Raw genomic sequence first — 13,678 nt, 5'->3', positions numbered from 1 at the left:
TTTCTATAATTATTCGCAAAGCAAAAATTACCTGCAACGAAACTATTTAGAAATTCAGAGTTTTTGAAAATTGGAAATGCAGAGAAAATAACTTGGTAATAAATATTACCGTGATTGGGTAATTTTATAAATATATAAATATTATGGAAATAAATATTACTGAGGTATGGAAATTGATATTTTTCTATTCAAAAAAAGAAGAATGTTTTCCAATTGAATCATCGCTATAGTAAAAATTAATCTGAGATTGTACGAGAAAATTATACAGGTATAATTATAATTAAAGTAAAAGTTATCCCCTAATGGGAATGAATAATACAAAAGGTGCAATTACACGGGTTTACGCTTGCAGAAAGTTGGGCTGGTAAAGGGATAGGCCTGACAGTAAACGTTACTCTCGATGACACTTTAAACGTCACATCGATCATCAAGTGCTCGTAGTATTGTCAACGCGTATGCTCTGATCGTCCAAGTTTCAAAAGTTTCTGTCTTTATACTCGGTTACACGCACACCCGTGGCTCGATTCCGAGAGAAAAAGATACGGGACTAGTAAACGCTCGACGAAACCTTTGTAAGAGGCGACACGGCCAATTGAAAGCGATCGAATGGATGGAAAGGATGAAACGAACGCGATAGTTTCCAACGATCCACGTTGGCCGTGAAACTCCAAGTGAAAAACGCCAGTCAAGACGTTCCAACGTTTATATTCTCCGGAATTCGTAATATCTTTTTATCCTTAACCGTATCGATCTCCAAGACGCGAGACTAAACATGCTGTTTGATTTATTCGAAAGTGGCTAAGTAAAACTGGCATTTAACGACCACTCTAGGGCATCTGTCTCGGTTTAGACCCATTTTAACCAGCTGTATATATCGAATCTTCTCGTAGCTTCGCTTCCATCCAAGGAAAACGCGTGTCGTATTTTCCTGAAAGCTTCCTGTGTGCTCTTATACCCCGTCGATATTTTATTATTTGTCTGGAATATCTCTATTCGCGAGTAAATACTCTGAGCGCCGCGGCCATCTTGAGTAATTGGAAGAATCGAAAGAACGGATGTAGGCGATCGATGCGCCCTCTGGCTTGTCAATAATGACGCAACATCGAGAGGCATTGCGCTACGCGTCGATATCGTCGGTAACAATAGCTGATTCTAGCGGGACTAATAGGGAATCGAATTTAACCAACGAGAACGTGGTCGAGGGTAGAATTCGTAGAAATGGGCACATGACAAATCCGTAGATACTAAATCTCTCATCGTGTTGCTTGTATGTCATTCGCGTGGAGATTCGTGGAAAATGAAAATTAGCCAAAACGCCAATCAAGCCGCTTTCCGTCCGTGGGCAATGAGCGGCTGGTACCGAGGCGAGTAATGAAAAGCAAACGAACGATTGAATCGACCGGGAAGCTCGAAAAAAGGCTAACAGGGAGACCGGGAGCGTGGACTGTCAAAGCAGACGAAATCGGCCTCTTGACGGCACTCCGGTTCGCCACGTGGGAATTAACGAGGGAGAACGGTTTAATTTTCTCGTCAAGCGAGATCGATAAAACGACGGTTCGTTTGGGGAATTAGCTAAAATCTATCGGGTAAGAAAGTAAGAAGCGTCTAAATCAAACATTATCGAGCGTTCACCTTTGCAAATGGATGAGGCAGTGAAGCCTCCTGGAGAGGGTCGATTACAGGGTTCGGTATTTCGAAACGGTTCGTAGATACACGACAGGTATATATACAGCCGGCCACTGGTAACCGAAGGAGAGAAGCTCGTATCTAGCTTCATCCCGGACAAATCGGTATTTTCCATCGATCGGCCACGGTTCGCCGGATACTTTAATCCAGGAGCCTTTGTGAGCGAGCAGGGATGATGCGGAGAATCATTATTTTCGTTAACGCGCCGCTTTGTCCGGACGAATCTTGGACCAGTTAGGTTAGGTGGTGAACCGTGCCGACGAAATCCGACGGTAAACCGACGGTAAACCGACGTTGCACCGACCCGGAATTACGTGCGTCGTTTCACGCCATAACGTCATAAATGCGACTGCTTTCACGACTACCTATCGCCATATAAATGCCTCGCAGACTAGATCCCATCGGCCATTTGCTATCTGCGATTTGTCCCTATTGACGAACGATCAAAGTAAATTCGCGGGTGTCGTTTAACGCCGTATGTCGTTATGCCTACTGGACGAATACGCGGACACCATCTTTATTCTACGCGTCTACTGTGCTTCGCGATTGTTTGCAAACACACAGGCGACTGCCTAGTGGCGACATCTTCGACGCGACCGGTTCAATGGCCGACGTTTCGTTTCCGAGATACGCCACGTACCCGTTCGGTAATAGATAAACAAACGGCGGCAAACAAGAGCGAATAAAGCGAGAAAGCAAGCACGGGTCGATTTCCCAACGAGACACGGGGATAAAGTTGGGAAAAAAAGATCGTGGATTCGGTAACCTCGAAGTTGTCTTTTTCGGGATAAATTCAATTACGTTAAATCACAGCGGAACAAGAGAACGGATGGGCAATGCGACCGTTCGAGTAGCGACACCACCGAGGCGAAGATCGAATCAAGAATTTTACTTCAAATTGGAATCGCTTTATCTGGGAAACAAAGGGAGCGTTTGGTAACTTGGAAGCATGACGTTCGCTTCGATGGCTGCGAGGAAGCTAAACCGTGTCCGGTCGGACCGTGACGAATTTCCATGAGCACCCGGCGCTGGTAGGACGTAAACCGTTTACCTGGAAACGCGTTGCGACCGGGCGTTGCGCTCGCTGCCAACTAATTTCCGTTCTTTGGCCGACTACGCATACCGAAAAGCGTAAGACAAACAGCGAATGTTTCGCACTTTGCCAGATCATTTTGCCGACTTTCGAATCTCCACTCGGCCATTTAATCGGTCAACCGTATCCACTTAATCTCGACGGATATGCTGCCATCTATCGAACCTTCTTTTTGCGGAAAGCTCTCCCACCGCCTCTAGCGGCAAATAATATGAGCTTGTTACGAACTCGACTCGAATGCATAGGAGGTGAACTTCGCTTTTTTTTCTCTTTCGTTCGCCACGAATTTTCCCTTTGCAATGTAACGACAAATTTAGTAGCGAACTGGTACTAAACAACGAATAAAACCGTATTAAACACGTTTTAACAAAAGTAAAATTCGTACGAATTTTACAAACTTTTGTAACTTTATGGTAAATGAAATAAACGCATAACGAGTAACTAAAATGAAATATTTTTTCGGTGCACGTATTTTGAGAATTAAATCACGGTGCAAAGAGTTAACAAACGAACGAAATCCCTGTAACTTCTCATTTTCGTTAAGGTGAAAATTCGCAAACTCCGCAACCGCTGTGGAATGGCTCTGTTGATAAAAAAGCGCACGGCAGTATGGAGGAAAACTACGAACCGATCGGTAACGACGTCATTAGACGGAAGTAGACGTATCTTTGTGAACACGAAACAAGATCGAATTACAATCTCTTCGAGAGCAATTGAAAATCGTAACTGCTAAATATAGAATATTGTCACGAATGCAGCTTGTAACGCAACTTCCGAGCATATTTTCTCTAAACCCTTGAATATCGTGCATAGTGAAGTTGGCAATGGCTATTACAGCGTGAAACACGAGACGTTTGGGAAGCTCGTTATCCTTCGCTTCGCGTTGAATGTATTTGCTATATTTTTGCGTGTATTTTCGCGAACGACGAGATTGTCGCGTGTATTTAGAAGCTAGTATAGGAGTGTAATATCGTATCGAGATTGCGTCATCTATCCGTGATTCGCGTGGCTCAAGTGTTCGCTCGGACGCCATATCGAAAAATACATTCGTTCGACGATCGTCGCCGGAAATAAATTGCGTAATAAAGTTCACGGTCGATACTCGTAAGAATTAATTATCATTTGGCCATTATAGGGAATAATTAGGGAAGATTTGACTTGGATTAAATCGAATTCGCTTCTCCATAAATTCAAAATGTTAAATTCGATGTGGAACAGTTAGTTCCTAACCTGACATAACCTAAAAAAACTAAGATGGCGCGGGAATCGTATAGCGGGAAGTTAAATGAAGGGAAAATAATTCGCGTATTTTCTCCACGTTCGTCATTGCGGGTTTTCATATCCGTGGTCATTCGTCCGTGAAGAAAAAGCATTGTAAGTTCTGAGGAAACAGCTCTCCAGAGGAAATCTCGAGGTGCGAAAAGTAAGAGCGATCAAAGACTGACGAGGAATTACTTGTGCGTGAAATCGTGCAGGATTTGCGTTTCTTTCTTCATAACGCGCGAGTATTCCTTTCTTTAGGCAATCTAGACAACTGCATAATACACGGCGGTGATAAATGTGAACTGGAAACGAAAGCGTTATGACAAAGGATGCTCTTAATTTTTAAAGCGATTACGAGCACCACCGTTATTCTTTTCTTCCTCCACTAAAAACGAAATTGAATTGGATCACAGCTCGAATCGTAATACTTTTCTGATTACAAATGGAACACGAGTAATTAGGTAACTGACGAAAGATGTGAATTAATAATTTAAAACACGATCCAAAGTTCGATATGCTAGTCTAGATATATAACGAGGTAACGAGTCGGGAAACTCGGAAGTTTCGCTAATTGAGATGCTCTATTGGATGATTAAAAGGACGTATTTTTCGATCAAATACTCGGTCACCGTTTGGAAGTATTGCAAACTGAATATACTCGAAGGCAGAGTCGAGTCGGAACACGAGAGATGGAAATACTCATCGGCAAGTACGTTGGAAATTAAATAGATGGGTGAATAGGAGGTTAGGTGTAGCCGTGCCTCTGGTTCGAAAGTAGATTCCCGTTCCCTATCAGCCTGGAATTCATCAAATTCAATCAAACTGAAAGATATACGAGGCTCCACCCTGACGTACGTACGCGCAGGCTGAAATGTTGTGTCAAAGTGTTGCTAGAATCGAGAGGGATATCATGAATAATACAAGATACTGGGTCAGTTGGTAGAAAAACGGTCGATTTGCAATTCAAAGATGAAGCGTTCGTCTTAGGTGAGATGGAAAGAATTGCTCATCCACGCGACCAAATTATTTAGCACTTGATAACAAGCGCGAAACAGCCAACATGGCGGTGTAGAACGAAGCTGTACCCCGTGGAGACTGCAAGAATTTTAAATCAGCCTCGATATTTCATACGCATATATTTACGGGAAGACACCAGTCAACGGTCCCAATTTTATTATTACGAATATTCTCTAGATATTAGAAAAATTCGCGATACTCGCCAATTCGTATACGATAAAAGATTCTCTCGATTATTCCGGCGCGCTGCGTCACGAAGTTGGCTGCAAGTTGGCGAGAGTTCTACGTGGCTGTATTCACGGCGCTACGCGAGAGTCGACGGACGCGCTACGACTGCGTTGTTAAGAGAACGTTCGTTGGACTTACCAAAAGAAATGATAAAACAGACGAGTATGGGAAGAGAAGTAGACATCGCTTTTCCTCGGCGAGGTTCTTTCACATATTGATATACTATCTCACACGCATTTCAACCGTTCCGCCGAATCGCGCATCGTAAGCAAGAGTTCGCTAGCACTGACAGTCTCTCGAACGAGGTGACATTTTTTAAATCAGCCTTTTTGAAAGAGATTCTCTAAATCTTTTTCCGTCTTTTCTGGTTACTCGACTACATCAGCATTTTCCCTTAGGCCTTCTCTTATGTTATAGTCTATGACGACGGTTGACGACAACGACACGGTCTTCGAAAATGGCCACTGGTTCGTGCAGTTTATTCTTTGCTTACACACACCACTGTACGCGGTTTAACGAAATCACAAAAATCGTTTCCGAGCACACACTGTACGTTTTCGATGTTCCAACTTGACCGAGTTTACTGGTTTTTTTCCTCTGCCTGGTTCGCCTGGTTTCTCTCTTTCTATTTTCCGAAAACAAAAACGCCGGCGCGGCTTCGGATACGAGGGAATTCACGGACGCGTTATTCTCCGCGGTTGCGGCAGAAAATGTAACGCAAGGTTATAGCGCGCGAACCGCTAATGAATGTAATTAACGGCTGGAGTATTTCGTCGACGCTGGTATGGCATTAGTTTGTGCTCGTCTAAGATCGGGGAGAGAGAAAGAGCAGCCGTCGACGCTTTTATGCTTCTCGCCGCATTCACCACCGCAAAGTCGTTCGCGATGCATTAGGCGGGACTCGTTAAAGTAATTTCCCCGACGCGCTAGACATTCCATCGATCATTCTTTCTCGCGGTTTCCCTCAGTCCATTCTCTCCGTTGCATTCTTCCAATCGCCTCTCTCGCTTCCTTCCCGTCAACTTCTTCGCTCCTTAATCGAAATTTAATTATCCTGTTTATCCCTCACGAGCATTCGCGCGCACTTTTTCCACTTGGCTTTCTTTCTTCCACTCCGGGAGGAGGACCACTGATCGGTGCGACGGAGGGGAGAGGAACGTGACCAGTGCCTCGCGCCGTTACATCGGGCGAACCGATAAGGGACGCCAAGTATAAACAAGCGACGGGGACAGAGAACGACCGCGGGACCTTCAACGCCTCGTGAAACTTGAGATCGTCGCGCTGTGATGGAACGGCACTGTTATATTCCGATGACTCGTCGAGTAGTCCTTCGCGAACCGCTTTCGTGTCGAGAACGAAAAATTTTCTCCCCGCTTCCTTTCAAACGTACGAATTTCGTGGGTGGAAATCAGTAACGATGTTCGTGGCAGTGTAATTGGCTGCAACACTCGAGTTTTGTAACGGCTGACACAGGTTAGTTTCGTGGATTAAAACCGTTGGGCCCTCGCTGGACGTTTGATTGGATGCGCCGTCGCTGCCGGGACTCGATGACGTGAAGAATTTTTTGGCGGCGGATACGAAGAAAATTTACTCGCGTGCAGGCGTACGCGTTGCACGTCGAAGTCCTGGTCGGCCCATTCAGCGTGAATCGTGACGAAAGGAAGCCCGTGCCAAGTTCGATCGGGTAGAGAACGATAACCGTACGTCACCCAGTTTCGTTCATGAAGCACCGGCAGTGTTACGAGCCTTTTATGCGGACCAGCCGATTGTTCGCCAGAAGTTCGGTTTCGACCTCGGGCCAGAAATTCGTGACCGACTTGGAATATGCACCAGCGAGCCGAGATTGCTTTTCGCCGCTATTTCCGATGTTAAAGGTAAGTTAGCGGTTGCCAACGACATCCGCTCGTAAATCCGAATTAATTTCGACTTTAACGCGACCCTCGAGATCGAGTGTGATACGGCGTTCGAATACTTGGAATATATCGAAGCGTGAAACGTAACAGTACAAGGGGTCGATGTTTGCACGTTGGACTCTGACACGTGTGGAAACGGCACAGTCGAGCGTTCCGACCAATTTATAGAAGCGTGGTGTATCCAAGGCTCAACGCGCGTAGCATAAACCACAATGTCCTTGTCAGGGTTCTATCCATGTCCCATTGACCGTTCACACCGAATGGGAGAATCACAATTCACCGGTTACGTCACTGTAACACATCCTTAGGATCGATCCGTATCGTCGGTTCACAATGTATCGCGAAATCGCGCGAATGGATCTTCGAGAAACTATATACGTGCAACGCAGGTTGGAAAAAGATAAAAGTTAGGTTAGAATTTGTTAAAACTGACGAGAAAGTCACTGTCCGGTAGGTATATCCGTCGGAATTTACGCGTTCCGGGTAAAATCGGTGTCGAGGAGCGTGTCGGATGTTTGACGTTTTCACGGAACGCGCGCGACGGGAGAAGGTCGCGGCTGTTTCGAAACGACGATGCTCCCGCGTCAAGGATAGCCGAGGGACTACATTGCGCGAGCGCCGCTCGAGCTTCGAGCACGCAGCCGCCCCATGCAGCCTCTCCGAACTCCGCTATACCACCGCTAGAACACCGCTACACGCTCCCCGTTCGTGTTTCCTTTCTATTCCAGTATGTGTGAGCGCGCGTGCGCGCTTACCTGTGTCGCGTGTCTATAGCTTGCTTATATATCAGCCCGTTTGCCCACCCTCCCAGCCACCACCCTTCTTCCTTCTCTCCTGTCTTCCTCTTTTCTTCTTTCCTCTTCTTTCGTCGCTTCTCTCTTACTTCTCTTCCGGCATTGTGCATTCAACCTTGCTTCTTCCTTCTTCTCCGCTGCTTCTTTTTCTTTCTCTCTTTTCTACTTTTTCTTTTGCTCCTTTTTCTTTCGTCTTCCGTTTCTTTTCTCCCCCTCACGTTCGCTTGGCCTTCTTTCGCTGCTTCTCCGCCGTTTCTCTGGCAGTTAAGGAACGCTTTCGACTCGGTTCCTTGTGATCTTGTAGTCTTTAGCTTGAAACTGTAATGGCGTTGACAGTCGTACGGAAGAGCCCGGCGAACGCGTAAAAGAGCGCGAATCCGCTTATAAATTACGAGAAATATAATTCAACGAGATCGAAAGACGCGGATCGTGTATTGCCGCAACACGAACTTCGCTCCGGGAAACGGCGCGAAATCGTTCCGCGCGAGAATCAATTCCGTGCTGACGGAAGATTCGATTCTAGCTCCGTTTCCCGAACAACGTGCAATTTATGGGCGATCGCGGAGAGTTCTTACACATTTGCCACGTGTATCTCCGTGGAAAGTATTATCCAATCCCGATTTAATTGAAATATCGAAAACCTCGTCCGACGGATCTCGAAGAATTTTCGAGGTGTCTCAAAAATTCCAAGGATACCTTCGACTGTTCCGTAAGAGGTTACCCGCTGATAGATGGCTCTCCCCGCGTGTTCGCCAGGGACTAGTGACCGACTCAAGTTACCCCGAGTAGAAAATGCGAATGTACAGACCCGTCTGTGCATCGTTGTGTATATTCCAGAGTTCCGAATAACCCGCGTGTTTCTGCTCGAAGGAAGTTTATCGTACATACATCGAACATTAGTTACTAATTTGTATTTCCTCGATGCTTTAAATTGAGCTATCGATAAACGCGAAAAATGTGAGTAGTGTTTAACAAATTTTTTCTCGATATTATGAGAATCGTGGTGTCGCGTGAGCATTTGGAAACTCGAGAAATATTTCATTGGACGAAAGTGTTTGTGACGATTCGTATACGCGATACCGTTATTCGCGCTCGTGTCGGCGAGTCGTTGGATCGGAACACGTGACCGCGACCGTTAGGGAAACACAGACGAGCGTTCATACGTGTTGGTGTATATATACGCGTCGGTGTCGTATTGACAATACAGATGCATACTTTTATCGCAGTGGTGGGGCGTCTGTGGCACGGTTCGTCTAGGGAAACCGACGAGCATAATTTTCCCTTCGATGTAAAACCATTGCTTCGTTTCTCCGCGCAATTTTTACGTTCACTCGTGGAACAAAAGATCGACGGGCAGTCGATGCGTTCGTGAATTTCATTGGCGGCGTGTGTGTCGGTATAGAGGAACTCTGCTCGCGAGCATTTTCGTGTTGGCCTTTATGTTAGCCGAACGTATTGTATTATATTCAGCCGATCTATCTTACCAGACACGTCTATGTACGATATTAGTTTCCATTATTATGGCTATAACGCGAGAACGAAATTTAATAATCGGGGAGAACGTGTATAAACAAAAAGACGTAAATTCGGGAATAAATAACGGGAGGTAAAATTGCGATGAAGAATAGCAATTACCGATATAATCGAGATATTTTCGCTGTTTAGTACATTGAAATATGCGTACGTCGGGGTAACGGATTAATACGTTGTTTGCATGGCGACGTTGCGCTTGTTTTTTCCCCGTGTTCGCATAATTCAAAGTAAGATCGCATTTCCACCACCATTTACATTTCGACGCCCTTCCCCCCTGCCCCTCGCGCAAGTTGAAGCGGTTACTCGAATTAAGTCATCGATTTTCAGGAAATTTATGTATTATGGTAGAGGTTCGCCAGGTTTATTAACCCTTTTCACTTGAAGTATTCCTCTCAGTCAGTGACGGACGAAATTTGGCGCTATAACTCACAGAGGCAAATGTAATGATAAATTTATTCCTGATGAATATGCAAATGACGCAGAAATTAATTCTTTCGATACGATTTAAAAATTATAATACTACGTTAAAAAGATGAGTCGAAAACATGAAATACAATCTTTTTTTCCAACGATTACAAAAATTTTTCGGAAAGGACCGCATTTCTGACCCATTTGGTTTCTCAACCCTATCCAAAGCATCTGGGGCACGGATAAATAATTCGGTCGAACTCTTCGGATACTTTGCTATATTTTCGACAAAAACGTTCGGGTCGCCGTAAGATTCAGCCGGGAAAAGGCTCGAGTGCGAAGGGTTAACCACTTACGTCGTCTCCAAAACCGTGCGAAGCCGTTTCATCGATACAACGATCTCGTTACGTCCGATAATCTACGACTCTGCTCATGATTCCATGTTGGAAAAAGAAAGAAAATACATATATATATATATATACACTCGTCGAGTTCGCGTTACAAGTTACGAGAACACCTTCGAAAACTTTGCACGTTGCAAACGGGGAACGTGAAATTCGTGAAAAAGGTACCTGGTGAAAGATAAAACTCTCCGATCGCCATATTTTACGCTGCACACCTACGTTTGTACATCCTCCCGTTATACCTCCCCCTTGGGGGAGCGCACGAATTCGCAAATGAGTCGTTAAATCTGAAATTGAAAAGATTTCAAGGATTTCGAGGGGAAGGGGGAAGAGGTAATACACGATAATACGCTATTTTATAATTCGTCGTCGCATTGGACAGGAGGGTGGAGTGGGTAGATGGGATAAAAGAGAAAATCGAGAAGCGAGAGAGAAAGAATAGAGAGAGGGTAAAAGAAGGAAAGAGATCAATAGGTACAATTCGCGCGTTCTAGATTCCGACCAAGTACTCGCAGCTTTCACCGAATTACGGAGGAGAGGACGGTGGGAAAGTTTAACAGACTGGGAGTTGCTCTTTGTCAAAAACCGTCAAGATTCGAGGCTAGAATGTCGCGAACGATATTTCGGTTTGGTAAGGAACTACCGACTGCATTGTCCCTCGACGAATGCTTTGTTTATCATCTGCCTCTACGAATGCGCTTTTATATCCGGGATCATCTCGAAGGATTGTATTAAAAATCGTTGCAGATAGTTTACGTGTTGCTGCATTTGGTAGATGAACAGGGGAAGAATAGCTGAGTTGGAAGATGCAGTGTAGGTATAAGTATAACTCTAGATGAGATTATCGATACATGTGTATTGATAATATCAAAATGGTAACGATATTTAGATGCGTGGTTCAGATGAGATACTTAGGAAGCTGTAAAACAGACTTTTTAAAACTCCAATCAAGTTCTCGGACACTGAAATTGAAAAGAAAGTTTGTAACCCTTTCACGAGTTAGACCACTTTACATATAACTCACTAGCGCCATCACGGCTGGTATCTCCGATAAACGTTTTATCGTAAATATCGTATATATCATCGAATTATTTTCTAATTTTATTGATATAATCTTGCAATTTTCTTCCTACTACGTGTGTCTGTCATTGTTCACGCGATATTTTTAATAAAAATTATATTCCAGTGTTCGGGGAAGCGTTAAAAATTAGAAAATGGAGTTAATCACTTTCGCCTGTGAACTGCTTGCGTATCTTCGCTTCTATCCTTAAATAAATTTAAAATTTTTTTTAACGAGCCAATAAGATGTACCAGAATGGCATGGTTAATTTTTGCGAACGATAGGTAGACAGGCAGATGGTTAAAAACGTGAAAACTTCGGGAAGTATTCCTTTAAAGTCCCACAGTTTCTTCTTCAGGTATAACGTAGGTGGACATTTACACCGAGAATTTCTCTCGTTACTCACAGATGAGAAACGTACTCGTACGTTTAGCCGGCTCCCCTTGGTTGAAGGAAATTCAATCTAATTCAATCTAAGACGACGTTCGAAGACGACGTTCAGGTGTCTCACGAGTCTCGTACTTCCGTTACATAATACCGCCAGACGGTTCCCATGAAAATGAGACGCGTGTCTGCTGTTGAGCATCGGCTGTATCGATATTGTTCCTGTTGGGAATTTCGTGAAGGAAATAGCCAAACGCGCAGAGAAATAACTGTATTCAGTTGTATAGCAATCTTTAGGTTTATTCCGCGATATAAAATTAAATCGTATGAGTCTTTTTGAATACCACTATGGGCCACAATGTATGAACTAGCCGTTCTGTTTCTAACTTGGGAGTGAGGAGCTCTGAGGGACGGCAAGCCCTTTTAAACCCTCAAAACCGACCCCTTGAAGTCCAAAGGTCGGTAATGCCCTGCAACCTTCGACAGGCATGTCGTCATCGTTGCATAGGCGTAGCTGACTTCCAATAGTTCCCCGTGATCAAAATGATCTCTCCACGAGCGCAAAACAATTGTTATACCGAGCATGCATTTAAACGTAGCAAGAACAAACACAATAGTCACGTTAGTAATTAATCTAGGTCGCGTACACCTCGCACTGAACTTTTTGTTCAGAGTTTTTCCTTGACTCAAACTGTGCATGGTATACGTTAAACTGGAACTACTTGGATAATTTGTTAAAATAATTTTTCTTCCATTTCATAGTATTGGTCATTGATAATTACACCTGAATTTATAATATCTATATATTATAATGTATTATATATTACAGTATATATATCATAAATTCTAATGTACAATATTAATATATTATATATGTAAAACATATGTAAATATTTGCAATCATTTTCTATCTAAATAAATATCTGAAACAAGTCATTTTGATTACTTCAGTAAGTAGTTCCAGTGTTAACTTCATTTATTTTACAAAAGTACCTGCTCAGCCTGTGAAAATATAACATTTGCATGAAATGAGAATATCGATGGAATGAAGGTTCAAGATAGCAGGAGAATGTACCATTAAACATCAATTTTTATGAAGATATGGTTGGTTGGAATTATACAGCGTGCTCGTAAAATCAGTCGAGCCTAAAAATACAAGAGCCTCGACTTCCCAAACAGTAATTTCAAATATTTATGGCAAGATGAGATACTCGAGTGACAATCAATGTCGTTCGACGTCAATTCAAAATGGATCCTTCCTATCAACCACACAATGCTCGCGACATTTATGAAAAGCGAAAATTCTCTTAAATTTAGCAGCAGCGAATTGCTAATAAAGTGGTGGTTAACGAGCTAAGTTAAAATTTAAAATTATTCCGCAGCTTCTTCCATTTCACTGTTCGGTGTTAAATATAATATCCAGAGCTATGAACCGGACGCGAAAAAATCGTTATGGTTTGCAGTAAATCCTTCCTTTTCTAATAATCACAGACAAAAATTACCAAAAATTAATCCTCTTTAATTTAGCGGTGGGTAAATTACCCATAACACAGTTATTAACGAATTAAACTAAGCTAAAATTCCAAGTTGGTCTGAAACAAACGATAAATTAAAATCCAAAATTAATAGACGAATTTCTTTTCGTTTTAGATTCAGCTGTAAATCGTAAATGGAGAAATTACGGGGTATATGTTAGGGGTTGGAACAGATTGTCCCCTCGATTATCACACGAGGACAAGAACCCTTGCCCAGTTAGACTCGTTATCGTAGTGCAGAGGGGAAAGGAGAAGTAGTTGGAATGCGTTCCATGTGGAGCAGTCGAAGACGAAACGCGAGATATGTACGCACTGAAGTTAGGCATCGACCCAACAGCCCCGATATCGGCCAAGGGTTGC

General features: G+C 43.5%; 1 protein-coding gene across 1 annotated transcript in view; it reads right to left on the bottom strand.

The window, feature by feature from the left end:
* LOC108556262 (cell adhesion molecule 4) overlaps positions 1-5,597 on the bottom strand; it is a 29,947-nt gene extending 24,350 nt beyond the window's left edge. Inside the window, exon 1 of the mRNA XM_017912276.1 lies at positions 5,426-5,597. Within this exon, the coding sequence (XP_017767765.1) occupies positions 5,426-5,471 (46 nt within the window). The 5' untranslated portion in view covers positions 5,472-5,597. The remainder of the gene's footprint in view (positions 1-5,425) is intronic.
* Between the last annotated feature and the right edge of the window lie 8,081 nt (positions 5,598-13,678).

Source organism: Eufriesea mexicana, unplaced genomic scaffold (assembly GCF_001483705.2).
Source record: "Eufriesea mexicana isolate 0111107269 unplaced genomic scaffold, ASM148370v2 scaffold320, whole genome shotgun sequence".
NCBI lineage: Eukaryota > Metazoa > Arthropoda > Insecta > Hymenoptera > Apidae > Eufriesea > Eufriesea mexicana.
The sequence above is the reverse complement of the archived record's forward strand: the minus strand, read 5'-3'. Positions and strand labels throughout refer to the sequence as shown.